The sequence below is a fragment of the Daucus carota genome, chromosome 5 (genome assembly GCF_001625215.2).
Source record: "Daucus carota subsp. sativus chromosome 5, DH1 v3.0, whole genome shotgun sequence".
NCBI classification, from domain to species: Eukaryota; Viridiplantae; Streptophyta; class Magnoliopsida; order Apiales; family Apiaceae; genus Daucus; species Daucus carota.
The window spans coordinates 33,755,568-33,776,307 of NC_030385.2; the positions used below are offsets into that span (position 1 = coordinate 33,755,568).

The 20,740-nt window shown below is 33.4% G+C and overlaps 3 protein-coding genes and 1 non-coding gene across 5 annotated transcripts; 1 reads left to right on the forward strand and 3 right to left on the reverse strand.

Annotated features, from left to right (window-relative positions):
• Nucleotides 1–79: 79 nt before the first annotated feature.
• LOC108223220 (large ribosomal subunit protein eL19x) lies at nt 80–2,340 on the reverse strand. The gene is made up of 5 exons (XM_017397358.2): nt 2,105–2,340; nt 1,615–1,737; nt 584–897; nt 366–427; nt 80–286 (listed from the first exon to the last, which is right to left on the reverse strand). Exons 1-5 carry the CDS (start codon nt 2,214–2,216, stop codon nt 262–264), a joined length of 636 nt encoding a protein of 211 aa, XP_017252847.1. The 5' UTR covers nt 2,217–2,340; the 3' UTR covers nt 80–261.
• Nucleotides 2,341–7,689: 5,349 nt separating this feature from the next.
• Nucleotides 7,690–8,991, reverse strand: LOC108220671 (ethylene-responsive transcription factor ERF071). Its single transcript, XM_017394511.2, has 2 exons — nt 8,607–8,991; nt 7,690–8,359 (listed from the first exon to the last, which is right to left on the reverse strand). Exons 1-2 carry the CDS (start codon nt 8,788–8,790, stop codon nt 7,854–7,856), a joined length of 690 nt encoding a protein of 229 aa, XP_017250000.1. The 5' UTR covers nt 8,791–8,991; the 3' UTR covers nt 7,690–7,853.
• A 2,574-nt stretch (nt 8,992–11,565) lies between these two features.
• TRNAV-UAC (transfer RNA valine (anticodon UAC)) lies at nt 11,566–11,638 on the reverse strand. The gene has a single exon. It is a non-coding gene; the product is annotated as a tRNA-Val (tRNA).
• A 5,821-nt stretch (nt 11,639–17,459) lies between these two features.
• Nucleotides 17,460–20,509, forward strand: LOC108223003 (uncharacterized). Of its 2 annotated transcripts, none has more exons than XM_017397032.2 (3): nt 17,460–17,910; nt 17,995–18,043; nt 18,355–20,509. In XM_017397032.2, exons 1-3 carry the CDS (start codon nt 17,609–17,611, stop codon nt 20,404–20,406), a joined length of 2,403 nt encoding a protein of 800 aa, XP_017252521.1. In that variant the 5' UTR covers nt 17,460–17,608; the 3' UTR covers nt 20,407–20,509. The 2 variants fall into 2 exon arrangements, with proteins under 2 accessions (XP_017252521.1, XP_017252522.1); XM_017397033.2 differs by having other exon boundaries at nt 17,998–18,043.
• The last annotated feature ends 231 nt before the right edge of the window (nt 20,510–20,740 follow it).

Sequence of the window (20,740 nt, forward strand, 5' to 3'; positions counted from 1 at the left end):
TACCTCTTATTTAAATACTTCTCCACAAGTCAAATTGAGTATATACACATTCACATTTCTAAGATAGAAAAGAGAAAAATGCAGAGCAAAAACTAGAAATAGTACGAGTCAAACCATTCACTGGTTCAAAATAACAATGTAATTATCCTTACATCTAAATATAAGCATTTAGCAAAAAGGGGGGGAACAGGTTTCAAAAAATAGTACTCCAGAAAGAACATCCGGCGAAAAGCCTCCAATATCAGTTTCATAAACTCATGCTTACTTCTTTGATTTCTTGGACACCCTGAGACAAACAAAAAAAGCGGTTTGGTCAGATTACATGCTTGTTTACCAGCAACTTTAGTCTATACTTTAATACTTACTGAGCCTGAGAGGCTGGAGCAGCAGCAGCTGCTGGGGCTTCTGGTGCTTTTTCCCCAGGTCCCTGTGAGAATTCACAAAATACAAAGTATATATCAGATCAACGTATGTGTTTCCAAAAACATGATATTTTACAAATCTTTCATATGATTTTTCAAAGTGCATTGCAAGTGTTTGATTTCCAAACTTCCAGCCTCTAGGATTATCAAAAAAGATCTACCTTAGCCAATCGCTCATCCCTTCTAGCAATCTTTCTCTCCCTGCTAGCCTTGTTCTTTGCTCTCTTAGCCTCAAACTGGTCTGAAAGAGTCTTCTCTCTGGCCTTCTCAGCCTTGGATTTGTGGATGCTCTCCATTAGCACACGCTTATTTTTGTAGACATTACCTTTAACCTTCATGTACATGTCATGGTACATATGCTTATCAATCTTCTTGGCTTCCCTATACTTACGTAGCAAACGCCTAAGCACCCGCATTCTCCTCATCCACAGGACTTTGGTTGGTAACCTAGCCTCTCTTGTACCTCTGCGTTTACCTATAAATAAACACTAGTTAAACAAGAGAAAACTATTCAACAAGTGGAAGTGTGGAACAGATTTCTAATTAGCCAAATTATAATATCATCAACAATCCTATTCTTACAAGTTAAGCAATAGCATTTATACATCCGTTGCACAGAAAGATAATGCATATCTGTAATCTATTTCAACCAATGTTCTCAAAAGTTTACTAAATGCTTCAAAACAAATAATTTACCATTTCCCTAAAACACATAGAATCTACCCTGAAACTAAAATGCATTAAAATCCGGAATCATCTATTCATTCTTCTGAATAAAAAAAGGAAAATAAAATTGTAATTGATCTACTTTCACAAACTGGAAAATTTAGCTTCCTGATTTGAGCTCCATAATGAACATATTCAGCCACTATGATATTAAGACATCTATTGCTTTGCACGTATATTATGTTACAAATAACGGCATGCTATCAATGTTATGATAGCAAACACTACCAAACATGACTACAACATTATTGCTGGAACTATCACGCACCACATATCCAAATTTCTAATTTTCTGATGAATAACTTCAGTTTTAAAGCTATTATTTTAATGTTTTGTTTAGACTCTGGGCACATACAGAATTAGCATCACAAAAGTATCTCCAATATATACCATGACCAATGGTTTGTGTGCACATAATTTTCGGGGTACTCTCGAACTTGGGAATAGCAAGGAAGAAATAGTGTACCATATCCAGCATGGCGGCCCTTCCTCTTGGCCTCCTTCATTCTACGTGCACGAGATCGCGAGTGGATCTTAGTTGGCTTCCTGATGATAAACCCATCCTTCACCAGCTTCCTAATGTTCTGGCCTACAACAAATCAGCTCACATTACACATTTTCACTAATAAACACTCTACAAAAAACATTCCTTTATTTAATCATCAAAACAATCTTCTGCCAAAATATTCAGCATACTACTACCCGTCACTTAACCATATCAATTTATCGAGTACTCAGAGATAAAAACAAACTTCCTCTTGTTCAACCAATCGCTCACACAACACAAAACACAATAATTTCAGGCTCAATCTCCTAGTAACGAATTTGTCACGCGAGTAAAATAACAAACATAATTAAATCTAAACAACGATTATATCCAGTAACAAAAATTAGATACCACATATTCAATAAAAATTAACTCGAAATGAAAAGAAAAAAAATTTGAAAATGCTTACGAGAATTGGCCATGGAGATTTCATTGCTTTCATTAGGATCGAGCCAAACCTTTCCTTTACCACACTTGAGAACACTAGAGGCCAGGCGCTTCTGAAGCTTGAGTGACACCATTTTTCTCACCACTTGGCTGCCTGTGGTAAAATTATAGATACACCAATGGTTCCGGTTTATATCTGTGTGTATCTCTATCCACACAGTCACACGGATGTCTAGGGTTTTTATTTGTTTGGGCCTGGGCGCCCAACTTCTTTGCTTGCCCACTACATAACTACTTTTGTTATCATTCTCTCCCGGTGAAGAGGTGAATTAAATGAATCAGATTGCTTTATATTATTTTTTTAAAAAAACTCGAAATTATTTTCAAGTGTTTACTTTTATTTTTGGGTATTCGGATGCTGGTCATTCCCATTTTGGGCGGAACAGATCAATATAATAACTAAAATATAATTATTTATAATTTCTATATTTTTTGAATCGGTGTCTGAACCAATATGATACTATAACTAAATATAATAAAATATGATTATTTATAAACTTCTATGGATCCATCATGGTGTCTGAACTAATATGTTAATAATGTTTTTTTTAATAGTTTGAATTGCATATTCACTCTTTGTTTATAAGAAAATTCCGCTTTTGATAATATTCAAGTACTAATGACGGTTTTTTTTTGTTATGAAAATGGTAACATTTTTTTTGTTTTTATCTTGATTTTCATTCAGCGTTTGAATGATTTTTTTTTCCTTCAGTTTTTTAATATTCGAGAATCATGAAATTTTGTGTAAGATGAGTTTAAATTCCAAATATAGTATTAGAGTAATAAAAAATCGTAATTGTTTGTTAGGAAACTCAACTCGACTTGGTTCATTATTGAATTGGAAGAACAAAATGAGTAAGGAACCCGAGTCAAATCAAGTTTTATAAGTGTTTCTCCTTAAACTCAATTCGTAATAGAACGATCTGAACTCGTTAAATTCGAACTCTGGCTCATTAGAAATATAATAAATATAACCTTTTTTCTACTTTCTGTCTTTGGATGTTCTTTTTCTTGCATTTGCTGATATTATATGAACTGGATTTAATCACTACTTTTTAAAATTATGATGTTCAATCAAGATTTTAAATGAGCTCAAAAAAAAATAAAAAAACAACATTGAATCATTTGAGTTGTTCATGGAGGGTTCGAATTCGACTCGCTTCGAACAACACATAAGGTTCAACAAGTTAAATACCAAACTCTACTCGGCTCATTTATATTATAATATAAATTATATTGTATTATGTAAGAATTATACTAACAAATAAAAGTATAATAAGATGAAGCCGTACGTACCCTTCAATATGTCTTCGTACGTGAATTTATAAATACAAGATCAGTCATACGTAATTTTTGGAGATTAGGGTGCCTAATTCAATTAGAAATAGGTTTCCTCGAGATAAGTCCATAGTCAAAGCGGTGGCTTGTAGACCGGTCTTTTAACGTCTTTCAAAAATTTCCGCCAAGACGGTTCTAATATGCTCGTAAGGAGAGTTCTACTCTGTTAAAAACTAGTTAACTAATTATTGGAGTTAACACTAACCGCTAATTTTCATATCTGAAAGGAGTCATACGGTATAGTCAAGGTGTAAGGACGACCCCTTGCCCCGATGAAGATATCCCCAGAATACAAAGTAAAGTCTCCCGCTAAACAACCAGAACATACAATCATTTCAATTTTCCGACGAGGTTAACCCACCACAACAAGGTCTAAATATGTGATCGTTCTTCATACAATCCCAGACAATCTTCAATAAGAATCGAAATCACTTTAAATTTGTGCATGAGGATGTTATTTTTCTATATCTAACTGTTTGCTAAAGAGAAATCTTGTAGAAGAAGACTAAAGCTGTATATTGCATAAGAATGTAAAGTGTACAGTACTGTGAAATGAAGACTAGAGCTACATATATACAAGCTGTAGGCTAAACTAACTAACTGAATTATTGGCGGGAAATAACTAACTACAGCTGGCTACAGCTGTCATCTATGTGGCAAAGCATGTATATTTACAGCCTCCCTCAAGTTGGTGGATATATGTGGTGATGAAGGAGCAGCATAGATTCCCAACTTGGAGAGTAAATTACTCAACTGTGGAGAAGGAATAGTCTTTGTAAATAAATCTGCTAATTGTAACTTTGTAGGCAAGTATGTGAGTTGCAATAATCCTTCCATTACTTTATCTCTTGTAAAGTGACAATCCACTTCTATGGGCTTGGTTCTTTCATGAAACACTGGATTTCTTGCTATATGCAGTGCAGATTGGTTATCACAGTGTAATGTTACTGGTTTTAAATTGTCAACACCTAGTTCATTTAGCAATCTGACTGTCCAAACAACCTCAGAGGCTGCTGCTGCCATGGCTCTGTACTCAGCCTCTGATGATGATCTTGAAACAGTACTTTGCTTCTTAGATCTCCATGTAATAGGTGACTGACCAAAAAGCAACATATAACCAGTAATCGAACGTCTTGAATCTGGACATGATGCCCAGTTTGAGTCAGAAAACGCCTGTAATGTTAACTCACTTGCTGCATTAAGTAGAATACCTTGACCTGCTGTCTGAGAAATATATCTGAGTGTGTGCTGTAAGGCATCCAAGTGTGATGTTCTAGGCTGCTGCATATATTGACTCAAAATCTGAACTGAATAACTCAGGTCTGGTCTTGTGTTTGTAAGGAAATTCAATTTTCCCACAAAAGATCTGTACTCTTCTGGATCTGACAACAAACTTCCTTCTTCTGCTGATAATTTCAAAGATAAAGGAAGTGGTGTGACTGCTTTCTTTGTAAGATCATAAGGACAATCATGCAATAATTCCTTAGTGAATTTCTTCTGTGATAACACTATTCCATCAGGCAAATACATGATCTCAATACCCAGAAAGTAATGCAATAATCCCAAGTCCTTGATGCTAAAAACCTTATCTAAATGTGCTTTTACCTCTGCAATCTTAGCAACATTGTCCCCTGTGATGATGATATCATCAACATAAACAGCTACCACAGTCATTCCAGCTTCTGTCTTAGAAATGAACAAACTATAATCGTTTTTCGACTGCTTAAATCCTTGCATAATCAGTTCCATAGTTAGTTTAGCAAACCATCTTCTAGATGCTTGTTTTAACCCATAAATGCTCTTTCTGAGTCTGCAGACTTTTCCTTCTGGATTAGGTATGCCATCTGGTACTACCATATATACTTCCTCAAATAGATCTCCATGCAAGAAAGCATTATTGACATCACATTGATGAAGTTGCCACTTTTTGCTTGCTGCTAAAGTAATCAAACACCTCACTGTACTCATTTTTACTACAGGAGAAAAAGTTTCTTCGTAATTCACCCCATACTTTTGATTGTAACCCTTGGCAACTAACCTTGCCTTGCACCTTTCCAATGTCCCATCTGATTTGAGTTTAGTCTTATAGACCCATCGACACCCTATAGCTTTCTTACCTTTAGGCAAATCAACTAACTCCCAAGTGTTATTGTTTTCCAAAGCTTGAATTTCTTTATCCATAGCTTCTATCCAGAGTGGTGATTTAGATGCTTCTTGATAATTAGCTGGCTCAACAGGAATGTCTGCTTTTGCTGTACAATGGGGAAGAGGAATCTGATCATGTGCAACTAAATTGCACCAATGTTTATTAAGAACATTCTCAGTGGTCAATACACAAGAATGACACTGATATTCCTTGAGATAAGAAGGTGGTCTTGTTTGTCTGGTGGATTGTCTAGGTACAAATGTATCAGGAGTATTTGAAGGAGAATTACCAGTAGAATTTTGAGTAGATGAGTCTGAACTACTATTACTGGAACCAGAACTGTGTACTGTAGGAGTAAAAGAATCAAACCCTTCAGTGTTGTGTTCTGTGTCTGAAATATCATTTGTATCAGAAATCTGAGCATTTGACTGAGTGATATTGTCATCATCAATTATCTGCTTTGGTGTAGTCATCAAGGGAAGAAAAATTTGGTCTAAATACTCAGCAGTAGATCCTTTGTTTTGTATGATGTGAAAAGGAAAATGACTTTCCACAAACACTACATCTCTAGTAACAGAAACAGTTGATGTCTTTAAATCAAAGACTCTGTATCCTTTTTGAGTATTTGTATATCCCAAGAAAACACATGCATTTGCTAAAGAGAAATCTTGTAGAAGAAGACTAAAGCTGTATATTGCATAAGAATGTAAAGTGTACATTACTGTGAAATGAAGACTAGAGCTACATATATACAAGCTGTAGGCTAAACTAACTAACTGAATTATTGGCGGGAAATAACTAACTACAGCTGGCTACAGCTGTCATCTATGTGGCAAAGCATGTATATTTACAGAGGACAAGCCGACATACTACGTGATCGAGAATCGTAGATCACGCCGGATGAGCTTTCGGATGCCGAGGTCTTCATATTTTACGGAAAGAAGATCTCTCTATTTTTTTCAAAGGGTAACAACATACTCTCCTCGTGAAAGAGCCTTCTCTGTACCATAATTTGCCAAGACATCATTTATTTAGAACCAGACCTGAAAACGTCTCCCATGTCAATATGGAGTCACCTCTCGCAATTTCATCCTATCAACGAACACTTGTCAAAAAAAACAAAAAAACGAACACTTTCATTATGGCTGCGCCCCTCTATTGTCACTAAAGACTCCCCTGCATCACGTATATACAGGGCTCAATCTAATTCGCACGTGCTTACTCCAGTCAGATATATACCCGACCTACTAAAAATCTAGCTAAATTTGGCTATCAGCATAATCAAAATTTAAAATGATACGGATAAAAATTTTAACGGACTGAAATTGCAAAAAATAAAACCGAACCATGTCAAAATTATATGATACAGTTCAATTTTTTTAGTTCCGTTGATATATCATATTATGATAAATTGAATCTAATTCTAGAAGACCTAAATACAGAAAAACTGAAGACGCTATCCATACCAATCAAACTTCACACGCCAAGTGGTTTCTGTGGGTGTCTCACCAATCTTCAAAAACCAGCAGCGCCCACCATACTTTCTCACAATTTCTAGTTCTTCTCCAAGTCCAATGTCCCGCAGAGTACTTCTTTATTTCTTTTCTTTATATTGCTTTGTACTTGTTTAATTTGCAAATCTATTGCAAATTTTTTTGTCGAACAAAAAAAATCAGATACGGCTGAACTTCTAAATAGAAATCATGAGCATTCTGGTTCAGCTTTTGACACATTAAAACGACAACTGATGTCATTAAACCACAAAACGGAGACGTTTGCAAAACAAATTTAGCAAATTGACTAACATCTTAGAACAATAGTATATACTTAATATTTTATTAATAATAATTAATCCTCTGTCAATGCAAGATAAGTTATAAGTTTGATTCTTCCAATCAAAAGTTTTAGAATGAATACAACTCCAAGTTATGTACTCATAAATTTGATTCTCACCAAATATGGAAGTTAAAGGAAATAAACATTCAATTCTGACCTAATCAGACATATTAGAACAGATCGTTAAGTTTAGAACCATACTACAAAAAAAAAAAAAAAAAATCAGGTGAAAAACAAACTCCATAATTTATTTCAAAAATTGCGTATATACAATTACTGAATAGAATAAATAAAATTAATCAAAACGAAATTATAAACAACATTGAAACAAGAATCCTGTTTCCAGTTATGAAACCAGTGCAGACAACAACAAAACCACCATGTCCAAACCTCAAACGACATCGTCAAAGCTCCAGAGATTCATCAACTCACAATCAACCACCACTTCTTGTACCTCATTCACTTGAGCTTCCACAGTTCCATCAAGATACGGAATATCATAAAATTTCATGTACACCTCATAAGCCATGAGCTCCTCAGAAAGCTTCTTCACTTCATCTAATTCTTCCTTGTGATTACTCTCCACACTCTCCTCTTCTTTCACCTCTTGTTTTAGTTCCGGTGTGAATTTTTTGTTAGAATCAGAGAAATGAACTTCATGGTCATTGGTGTCTTCATTCGGGAAGTTCACTTTGGCTTTCTTTCCTCGAATTTTGCGAGCTTCTCTGTCGTAGGCTCTTGCGGCTTCTTCAGCTGTGTTATATGTACCCAGCCAGACTCGGACTCCTTTTCTCGGGTCTCGGATCTCAGCTGCCCATTTGCCCCAGGGACGCTGCCTTATTCCCCTGTAGAGATTTTTTCGCTGTTTTTTTACGGTGTTTTCGTGGTGCTCTTCACCTGAATAAACAAACACAAGTCCCGTTAGAAACTGGACATAATGTGAGTTCCGTGTCTGTGCAGTGGCGGAACCAGGATTTTTTAAATGCATTTTGTGTTTATATGTCTTGATAAGATTAAACTATAAAATATTAATCTATCTTAACAACTTTCTCATTTATATTGATTTTGACAATGTATTTTTTTTTTTTTGAAATCATAGAGAAATTTTAAACGATGATTTTTGGATTCGGATTCAGATAGTTACCTGTGTAGGGATGATGAGATCTTTTGAGAGTGTAGTGTGGCTGCTCTTGACAGAAGTCATTGAAGTCGGAGTCGAAATCATCGAGTTTAGTGGTGGAAGAAGAGGAGGGCCAGATGTCCGCGGAGGAGACACGGCGGCTGATGTTCCGAGGAATGAGATCACGGAGTATTGCACCTCCACACATTTCGAGTTTGCAGAAATTTGTACAAAATTAAAGCTGATATGCAAGACGGAAGCTATGAGAAGAAAGACTGAATATGAATATGATAACAAGGACTTGATGGTTTATATAGTGAATGTGTATTTGTACAGCTGGTGAAGCCAGCTTCGTGGGTTTTGCCTATTCTTTGTAGTATAGTTCAACTAGTCGTTGGAATAGTATTTTATTAACCTCTTTGTTTTACCAATCATTTAAATAAAAGTAGCCTTGTGACAATGACACCATCTGAGACTAGAAGATTTGTTCTGAGCCCTGGATAGAATTCTAAGATTGGGGGAATCTGGACCGGGGTTGGTAAAATCAAAATTCTCAACCTCTGCTCTTGTTCAAATCTAAAAATATGAGTAGTAAACTACTCCACTTGTTATATTTGTATTTTGCCAACATAGAAATCATCAAGATATCAGAGGCAATTTATCACCTATTTAATAAAAAAAAATATTAGATATCCCAAAAAATATCTTGAAATTTTCTCAACTTAAGCGGTAATTTTTATAAAAATAATATGAAATCCGCATGTATATACATGTGTCCACAAATTACAAACAGTGCTTGTGTCATGTCATTTAAGAAAATTTTTGAATACGGTTGAACTTTGATTAATTATGGTATTATTTGTGAATTAGTGGTAAGCGGTTAGTTATCGGATTGATTTAGAAGTTTTGACTAGCTGATTGAAATAGTTATTTTGAAAAGCGGATTGAATTAACGGTTTCTTGTAAAATTGTTTAGTAAATAGCTGTTTGATTAGGCTTTTATAACATATATCAAGATTGATAACTCAAAAATCTCCTCAAAATAACTTTTTGAAAATTAGCTTTATGAGTCATAATCTCAATTTTATTCTCCAAACTATCAAACACTAATATTAGCGGATTGAAATGGTAAACCTCTGAAACATCCAAAATCTCTAATTTTACCTCAAACCTCTAACTTCCAAACACGGCCATATCCTGTTCAAGTAATAATTAATAAGTAATATTCTCATTAAAATAATATCTTTTTCTTATTCCAATATAATGTAAATAGTATATTTTTATTATCAATAACGTAATAGTTTTCGTTGTCTCAACATTATTGTTTTAAAAAATTTAACTGTATTTTTTTTCCCTGCTCAACACTGCTCTTATAAAAAAATTTGTTTGTGATTAATGTTCAATATCAGATATCCCTCTGTTTAAGTGTGTATATTCGGTGCATTTTAAAATCTATTTGCCTGAATAACCTGAAACACTCATGAGTATATTTTACTCCCAAGTACGGTATAGATTAAGGAATCATGTAAATGTCAAAAAGATATGTTAGATAGATTAAAAGGTAGGAAGAATTTTCACATGTACGATCGAAAAACAGGGGAAGCACATAGGTCTGGTTTAGAGTTGATGGTTTGCATAATCAACTGTGGCTGACTGGATGGCACTCAGGACTTATCGCCATTATACTTGAAATTATTGTATAAATTTGCTAGTTGCAAATATAATACTCCCTCCATCCCAAAATGAGATGAGCTCGTTGACTTCGGGTACGAACTTTAAAATTCATTGATCGCATAACTACATTACTTATTTTTATAATTTTATTTTTGCAAATAAAATTTCAAATATGAAATTTTCATTTATAAAAGAAAATTTTTAAAAATAAATTTCGAAGCTAGTCGGTCAATGCACCTTAAATTACGTGCCCAAAATCAATTAGCTCATCTAATTTAGGATGATAGGAGTATGTTTGACAGTTGTATACATCTAGAATTAACCCAATCGAACCTTTTTGATTTCAAGTTATACCCAGTGTTGTAAAAAGCGGGAATCGGACTTAGTTGGTGAGGGCACCGTCCAGCGATTAATCGGATAATCGGAGATTAATCGGAGTGATTAATCGGATCATTAATCGCAATCAATTTAATATTATTTTTAAATTATATATATATATATTTATAAAATTATATATAGTATAAATTTATAATCATATAAAATCAAAAGAGTAATGATTTTTTATAACCCAAAACATGTCTTTATATACATATACAAGCCTAATCATCTCATATATTTGATTCAATCTGCTAAGAAATATATATTGCAAATTTAAGTAATTAGAGTTTGGAAGTTAATATTAAAAGAGTGAAACATAATAAAAACAAATTTAAAATTTATGTGTTTTGTCTTTCTGTGCCTTTTATTTTATTTAAAATTAAATTTAAAATTTTAAAAAAATTTCATTTTTTTAAAATTTTTTTAAATTCACCGATTTTTGACCGATTTTTTCCGATTAATCCCGACTTTTGACCGATTAATCCCGATTTTCAGAAAAAACGATTTTTTCACCGATTAACGCTTAATCGAGACGGTGGCCGACCGAACAGCGATTAATCGGCGATTAATCCCGATTAATCGCCGACTTTTAGAACACTGGTTATACCTTGAAATGCTATTCGATGCTGCTAACTGGAAGCATCCGAATCCTGTCGAGGTTACGACATTTGCGTCGCAGTACCTCGGTCCCCTCAAATTTTTTACATTCGGGGATGGAACTCATAACACATTCTAATACTGTCATAAAATATAGTTTGATAAATTAATTAGATTTTTAAAAAAATATTTATTGTCTAAATTTTTATACAACAAATAAAAATTTTAAAAAATATTATGAAACTATATTTTATATGCGCCTTAAAATGCTTGCCGAATAATGCAAATTTTTTTTAAAGAATTGACAACATGATTAGATTTAAAGGCTCAAAAATGCTATCGCCCAGGATCGAACTGGGGGCCTTTTGCGTGTAAAGCAAACGTGATAACCACTACACCACGACAGCTTATATGTTCGATTTTCGTTTTATTTCATACAATACCAATATACGAATATCTTTTCCCTATAAATGAAGATGTGGAATATATACATCCCTCAGAAATCAGAATTTATTTAATACAATCAATATTATAATAACTAGTTGGGTGATCTCTCTTTTCTCTGGCCGCGCCTCACTCTTTTCACATCCGGGGCTTCCACCGATTTTCCGGTGGAAAACCCCAAATCCTTCCGTTTAATTGCTTGTTCTTTGGTTGTTCTAGTTTGTTTTATTGATTTTCTCAATAAAACTCCCTTTTTGGGGAAAGTTATCTTAGATCTATATCACCGAAACTTTTGATTTTCGTTCTTATTCGCTTCTAGAGGGATTTTTGGATTTGTGAGTGGATCGATCATCTTCTAGTGTAGGTTCGTGGTGCAAACCTAATCATTTTAGTTTGCAGTTGAATTTTCTCTCGTGTGTTATTTTGATTTCTCTCCCTAGTGAAAGCGTGCGATTTTTCTCTTCTTCTATGAGAGTTGGTTTGGATTTCGATAAAAGCCTTCCGGGAATTGCATTTGTGGTTGATAGCTCAAACGGATTTTTGAAAAAGATGGTGAACACAGAGCAAAGATCTATAAATAGACCATCGTCAATTTCAACATCTCTTATTTGTCTCATCTTGGTTATGAAGACAGGCGTGTTAATCTATTCTATGTTTTTTCGACTCGATCATTCTTGTAGTTGCCGTATGACTGTTATTTATTGAATCATCTCTTTTTTTCCAAAAAAAAACTAGCTGGGTGATCCAATATTAATCGCATACTTTAACATCACTATTAATTATATTCAAGAAGTGGAATTTGAAAAACAATATAATACTCCCTCTGTTTATTTTATATGACATTTTTGACTTGTGCACGTATCTTTAGGTGGGTTGACCGGGTAGTAAAACTTATTATTTTCAACTGATTTTTTTTGTGAATTAAAATTTTGATTACATATTTTTATTCAACACAAGAAAATTTCAAAAATAATACTTTTAACTACCCGATCAAAGCACTTAAAAGTGTGTGGGAAAAAATCAAACGTCATATATTAAAAACCAGAGGGAGTAGTACATAATAACAAACATTCGTGAGTAGTTGGACAAAGCCTATATTAAACCTTAATATATGTATAGGGCCTGGGTGGTCGCCAGCTCGCCGTCCCTCTAGGCCGGGCGCAAGAACCATATGCACTCTTAAAAATTGTAGGAGGGAGAAGTATAAAGTTGATAAAGATGATTTTTCCTATAATTTCTTTTAATTTTTTTATATTCTTTTCCATTAACTCTCTATATATTTTACTAATGTATTATTAAATCATCTAAATATTTAAATAATTAATAGTCATATTATTTAAATATTTAAATAATATATATATTTTAATCTAATTTTTCTTTAATTTAAATAATAAGTATTTTGTACGTGTATAAAACAATTTTCTCTTTACTATCACGCAAATGTCACTGCACGGGCGGCAAAAGTTTTGGACGATTTCCTGGGCATGATTGCTAAATGCAATTCAAAATTGCTAAATGCAAATCACGGAAATTACCCTACTATCCCTCTTATTTTTCTGTGCACTACCTGTAATCAGGTCTAGTTTTGTGTGAGATCATTTAATACAGAATAATCATCGTAATATCAGTGTTCTTTTGCTTCCATATCCTCCGCTAAATCAGTGATTTGCGTACTTCCATTTACTAACCCCTTTTTTTAACTTTTTTTATCGGATAATGATATTATTTTTGATTGATTTTATTTAAATTAAAAAATTTTGTGTTTATATTTTTATTCATAACAAAAAAATTGAAAAAAAATAATAATCTTAATTACCCCATCAATAATTTTTATTCATAATTTTGATTATGAATAAAAAACTTAAAAATATATGTCAATCAAAACGTCAAATAAAAAAATGAAAATAGTGAAACTCGTTATTTTACCGACATTCACTATCAGAGGTCGTCTGATTTACTAAAACAAATATTTATTGTTTATTAGTGAGATTTATTTTTAAGTGAAAATCAATTTTTAATTTATATATCTGGATATCTTTTTTTAATTTAAAATTTTCGCTCAGCTCCCTAATAAACTGATAATATCTTTAATTTCAATCTCATTGATTTATCCGAGACCAGAAATTTCGTGTATAAATTTAAAAATTATAAATTAACAATAATATTAGTTGTTGTAATAATATGAATTATAACAAATTAAACAATAATATTAAAAAACTATAATATATTTGCAAATGGAGTATAATATTAAATTTTAAAATTGAATATTATAAATTATATTTTTAAAAATTATCTTTATAATCATAAAATATTATAAATTATATTTTAAATTTTTTTTGACAGGAATTATATTTTAAAATGAATCTATACGTTTTTGTGTAATCAAATTTAAAAAACAAAAATATGTTACTAAATTTCAACTTCTCAGATTCTAACTTATAACTGAGACGTTGAGTAATAAGTTCTTTACGGGTTGGATAAACCGAATCTCACTTATATTTACACTACTAAAATAATATAAATATTTGAGTAGCTTTATATTGAACAATTTTTTATTTTTGGAAATTATGTTATATCCTTAGATAAAAGATAATATTCAATTTTTAAACAAAATGTTAAAACATAAATTAAATTATATATTATTTTAATTATTTTATTATGATAAATAATTTTTTAATAAAAATATTGAAATAATATGAATCATGAGAAATTAAATAGTAATGCTACTTGTTTAGGAATATAAATAAATCAAGAATTTCAATTTTTTCTAGAATATAATAATATTTAATTTATTATTAGAGATCGAGTTATGGCCGTTAGGCCATGGCGAGAGAACTTTTAATTGAAAAGAAAATATTTATATCGAATAATTTTCTATATTTGAAATGTGCATATGCTAGTAGTTGAAAGATGATATTTAAATTTATAATAATGTTTATATATCATAATTATATATAATGGTACGTTTATGTTATCTTAAATTAAGTGTTTAATTGCTTATATGTGAGAATTAATTGTAAACGAAAAATAATTTTTAATAATATATTTTCTCATATATATGATTTAGACATATGTATATTTATTTTAAATAATATATCAAATCTCATATATGAATAATATTACAATAATAAAATAAGATAGTATTATAGACACGAGGGATTTAATGTTTTTTTTTCAGTGTAAAAAAATAAGTTATTAATATTTATTAATTAAAAATATTAATAAAATTATTATTGTCATATATTTTTGCATGATTGATTTAATTTGGTATCGAACATTAATATTTCATTACTTAAATAGAGACAAAAAAAATAAAAAATAAATGCATCTCATACCTCCATCTCATACCCACCTCCCCACTTGGCTATCAAAAACCCATACCTTAGGGTTTAAGCTATGAGTTTCTGATTTTGTTTTTCTCAATCAAACACCAGGTATGAGTTTGGATTGGATAAACCCCATACCTGATTTCAGAAACCCATGAACCAAACGACCCCTGAATGATTTTGTTCTTAAAACTTTATCGAATTGTCTGATTACTATACCTAGTCAGGATCAACGAACAATTAACAGGTGGGCTAATTTTGTGGGAGGCAGCAAACTGAGTTTCTGTATTCCATCCCTCCCAAGTCCACGTTATTGTCTTCTGTTGAGACCAGAGAGTTTAAGGCCCTGTTTGAGAAATAGCGGTTAACAGTTAGCGGATCGAATTAGCTGTTTTGACTAGCTGATTGAATTACATGTTTTGACTAGTGGATTGAATTAGCTGTTTCTCGTAAAACTGTTTGGTAAATAGCTGATTGATTAGTTTTTTCTGACACAAACTAAAACCGCTAATCCAAGAAGCTCCTCAAGATAGCTTTTTCAAAATTAGCTTTTTGGATTCAAATATCTATTTCAATCCGCCGCTAATTACCAAACACTAATACTCCCTCCATCCCAAATTAGATGAGCCTTTTGAGAAATTTTTTTATCTCAAAATAGTTGAGCTTCTCCCTTTTCAATGCATATTTATCAACCATCTTCCATCTTTATCCTCTTATATTTATTATTCCAATATACCACTAGCTAATACTACAATAAGAAGTCAACACAATAAATATGGGCAAAGGAGGAAAAAGAAACAACCATTTAATACTTCTTGATATGTGTAAAATGAGCAAAAGGCTCATCTAAATTGGGATGGAGGGAGTATTAGCTTATTTTAGTGGTCAGATCTCTAAAACACCTCAAACCTCTAATTTTGCCCCAAACCTTTAACTTTCAAACATGGTCTAAATCATGTACTATGATAATTAAAATAAGTAAGATTAGAATATTGAAATTCGGTTTTTCTATGCTGAGCGCGGAATTTTATATAAGTTTGACTCATTTTTATTGGCTCTCATATCGTAATGATGATGGACCCCCTATTTATACAACCATCCGATCAATCAAAATCTCGCAAACATATAAAATTCTGTGCTTATCGTGTGCCACTTGACTAGGGCTGTAAAATGATCCGGGTGATCCCGGGTACCCCTCTGCTCAAGTACCGGATCATATTATTTTTAGCTTGTCCAGATTTGGGTCCGGGATCGTTTTATTCGGATATAAACCAATCCCGGGTATTTGAGATTCGGATCTGAACCGGATATGATCCAGTATCGTATTTTTAATTTTTTAACCGGGTAGTTTATGATCCATCGAATATGAGCCGGATATGATCCACTAACACTAAATATCATTATTATTTCAGTTGTTCAAATAATTATCATTTAGTCTAAGTAAACATAATATTATAAAGAATCATAATTTTAAATTAAAACTTATAGTTATATGTTGGTATATATCATTTATTAGATATATATGAAGATAATAAGTATGATCACATTAAATAAATCATATTTTATGAAGATAAACTTAAATAAGATATTAAAATTTTATAAAACCATGACTATTTACTTACAAATATGATGGTGTTAAAATATAATATGTATATGAGTTTGAATCGAATATGAACCGTGGATCATATTCGGTTATTCGGGTAGGATCATATTATGAAAAATTATATGAGACTGAATCTGAACGGATATAGGTGTGCTCGTATCCGGGATCATATATTATACGGGCTTAATTTTTCCGCCAGATTTGGATCGTTTTCAAAACGGATATGAGATATGTATCATATTTTCGAGTCGGATATGAGCCGAGACACCGGATAGTCCGTATCGATTTACAGCCCTACACTTGACATAACTCATTAAAATTTGTGGCTATACTCCAAGTCCAAAATTATAAGATCCCGAAAGCAGAGGTGGAACATTTGCACCAACAAAATGCCAAAATGGATTCTGGTCTTACCAGTAAGCACCATTTGGATATCATTACAGATGAAGAAGTAAATGGTGTAGTCCCACCCTGTTTAACACCACACAAGCTGTTTTCTCCTTTTTGTTTTTGGTTTCAACCTACCCTCTTTGTCTTATTTTTGATCCTGGTTTGAATAATTCTAAAATACAAAATGATGAAGTAACTTTATTCTATTTTAAAATTTAAAAATAAAACAATTTTTGTTCTTATATTTCAAAGAAATGACTAGGATCACCTTTTGAATTAATATTTTTTCTTAAAAAGTGGTCTTGATTTGAAATTCCGATCACCAAAATTAAAAAAAAAGATAATATTCGGCCACCAATTTATACTTCGCTCTTTAAAAAATATTTGATATTATATTATTATTAGTCTGAGAAATAAAATGTCAAAAGAGGCGTCCGAGTCAATCTACAAAGGAAGCTCCACCAAATGACATTCCACAATAATAGTGTGATTATACTGGAACTAGCCTACTATTTCTCATCTACTCTTCTTTCTGTTGCACTTTTCTTTCATGCAAAACTAATTCTTTTTCAACATCATTCAACCCCCACTCCCTTATCAACCACACAATTGCCATGGACACCAACCAACAAAATTTGAAGAAGAAAAACATGTCTGTTAAGCTAGTAGCCCGAGGCGCCGGAGGAGGAGGTGGTGCTGGCCTTGCCGGAATGGTTTTGCTAGGCGGAGCGCTGGCACTTGTCACAACATTTGCATTTAAAAGAAAACAAAAATCGGAGAAAAATAAGCAGGAGGATTCATTGAAGAAGTGCATAGTGAAGCAGGATCATGAAATTTTAGGAGGTGAAGGCCTTTCTTTTCTTGTTCAAGATTCTCTGTCACCTCATGCTGATAATCAACAGGATCATTCTGCCAGGTTTGAGAGATGTTGAATTCACTTTCCATGCACCCTTTTAATCATATGTGAAATTAAGATTTGTCATGTCTTGTTTGTCACCAGCAGTGGGACAGTAGCCACTCAAGACGAAGTCTGCAGAAAGATTTTGTTGGTAACATTTACAATTCTGATTCCAAATCTTTATCATTTTTGCAAGCTGAATGTAGTTGATGAGTAAATATTAATATCCTATTAGAACATAAATGACATGCATATTATATTCTATCAGCAATTAGTATAGAGTTCTTGATCATGGTAGGTTGCTAGATGTTAAGTGATCAGTTCTCCAAAAACCTCAAGATATTGGGAATAGGGATTACCAGGATCATATTATATTCTAACACTAGATCAGGATCATTTACTAACATTAATATACTGATGAGTGTGTGCAGTTTATTTGTAACATTTTCATCGCCATTTCAGGATGAGAACAAAGAAATTATTGTTGGAAACGATGAAGAGGTGGATAATGAGGAAAAGGCTAGGGATGGCGCCTCTGGCGATGAATCCAGTATCAGTAAAGAGGAATTTCTGGTTCCGGTTGATGGTAGCTTGCTGCTCCTGAAGCCAGAGGAGGTAAATGAGAAGAATGAGTCACCAGAGGAAGTTGATGAAGAAACAATGACAGCTGATTGCAATCAGGTAGCTGATGCAAATAATGATTGGCAAGTTCAACAAAGAATTGAAGGAAATAACCAAGAACAGGTTAAGGCATCTCATGCCACTGATCAGCTTGGATTAGATGAAAAAGCACGTAAGCAAGAGGAAGAATGTGATGGTAATGGAATGACTATAATTGATAGAGGGGAAATACTTGTTGAGGGAGGTCAGACTAATCAACCTGTAGGAATTTATGATGACTCTCATAAGCTTGATGATGAATGTGATGGAAATGGAGAGAGTATCCTCGAGGAAAGGGAAGAACCAGTTGAAGCAGCTGTGGTGGATCAGGCCAGACCAGATGACAAACTACATATGAGAGGGGAAGAATGTGATGATGATGCTGGGATCATTACTGAGAAACATGAAGAATTGGTAGGGGAAGTTGTTGCTGCAGATGAGATAATTTTGAGTGAAGAATTAGAGGTCACCGCCATGTATGGAGATCAAGACACTCTCTGTTCTGCTGGTACAGTACTCATGGAAAATAAAATTGAAACTTGTGATTCAAAAGAACCAGAATTGCTGCTGCCACTGACAGACAGTTCATCAGTCATAAAACCTGGAGATAATGACCTTTCCGAGGACCATTTAGTCGTCGAAGATACAAAGATATTGAGAGGAGATGATGCGAATGAGGCAGCAGTTCAAGAAGATGAGAGCCAAGTAAAAGATAAGGAACAAACAGAATTGGTTGAAGCAAATGGAGACAACAAAGAATACTACAAGATTTGCAAAGAAAACGGCAATGATATATCTGAGGAAGCAGATGAGATTTCAGTAGAAAATGACCAACAAATGCAACCAGGGGAGGAATTTCAAAAGATCCACATCATTGAAAATGAGGAGAAGTATGATTCTGGTAATTTTTTACCAGAGATCAATTCATTTCAACATAATGGCTTCGAAGTACCAGAATTCTCCTTCCCACCCCTTGACAGCCCATCTCTTTCCAAACCTGAAAATTTTCACAAGTATGATTCCGCAGAAACAACTCTACACGTGGGAGTCATTAACCCTGTGGAAAAAGATGGATTAGCTGAGGAAGCCTTTGCTTGCCAGATGATGTTAGAAAACAAGTCCACAGCTAAGTCTGCACAAAATGATGAAACACAGATCTGTGATGACGGCGGTGACAATGCTGCTGCCAAAGAAGAAGAAACACTTAACACGAGTCTTGTGGATACTGCTCAGCCAACAAACTTAAGTGAAGAAGAAGATAATAATGATGACAGCAAAGAAGTGGAAGCAGTTGAGATAACCCAAAGAGAGAACTTTGAAGTAGAAAACAATCTGCACTTGCCACAGAAAGATCTTGACTATGATAATGATAATATTGGCGGAAAAGAAACTGAAAATGACGAAGGTGTGGAAGATGATTATGATGAAGAAGAAGAAGACATTGACAATAACACAGAAGAGGACGATGTTGAGGAAAGTTCAGAAACAACAGGAGACTCCTCCCTGGACTCCACCGCAGAGGCTATCTGGCCAGATGAGTCGGAGCTAGAATTTTCACAGAAAGTAAGAGATATGCAGGGTAATAAGCAGCAGGACTTGAAGGAAATTGAAGAGGAAGATAGTGATAGTTATGTCAAGTTCAACAGCCATAAGCTAGAAGATGACGACAGAGACGGTTCTGAGATGGCTTATACAGGTAAGTTATCAGCAGACACAGCAACACTAAAGCAGCCAACAAATTTTTTCAACCTGAAGTTTTGGTTTCTGGCATTACTGGTGCCGTTTCTGCTCCTACTCTTGCTTTCCACATCTCAACTGAGCCACTTCGCTTCCTTCGAATATCATCTGGAGTGAATAGCTTTTGATTTTTCATCAGCTTAAAGAACAATGAGCTATTCTTTTATATGTACAAGTCGAATCAATAATATAACCGAGGTCGAGGTCGTTTATCCGTAAAGTTCCAGTTACATGCTATCTTCTTATGCTGTTTGATAGGTTTGAGCATGAAGAAAAAAAGTGGGCTCCGAGTAAACCAGATGTATCCAACACTGATGTACGTCACAATGATATATAGTATTAGTATGATATTAGTTGGTTTAGAAGCAGCTAGTGATAGTTATACTTGTATCCAATCAGACCTGGTTTTCTTAACCTCCATCACAAAATTCACTACTTCATACTTTTTAAC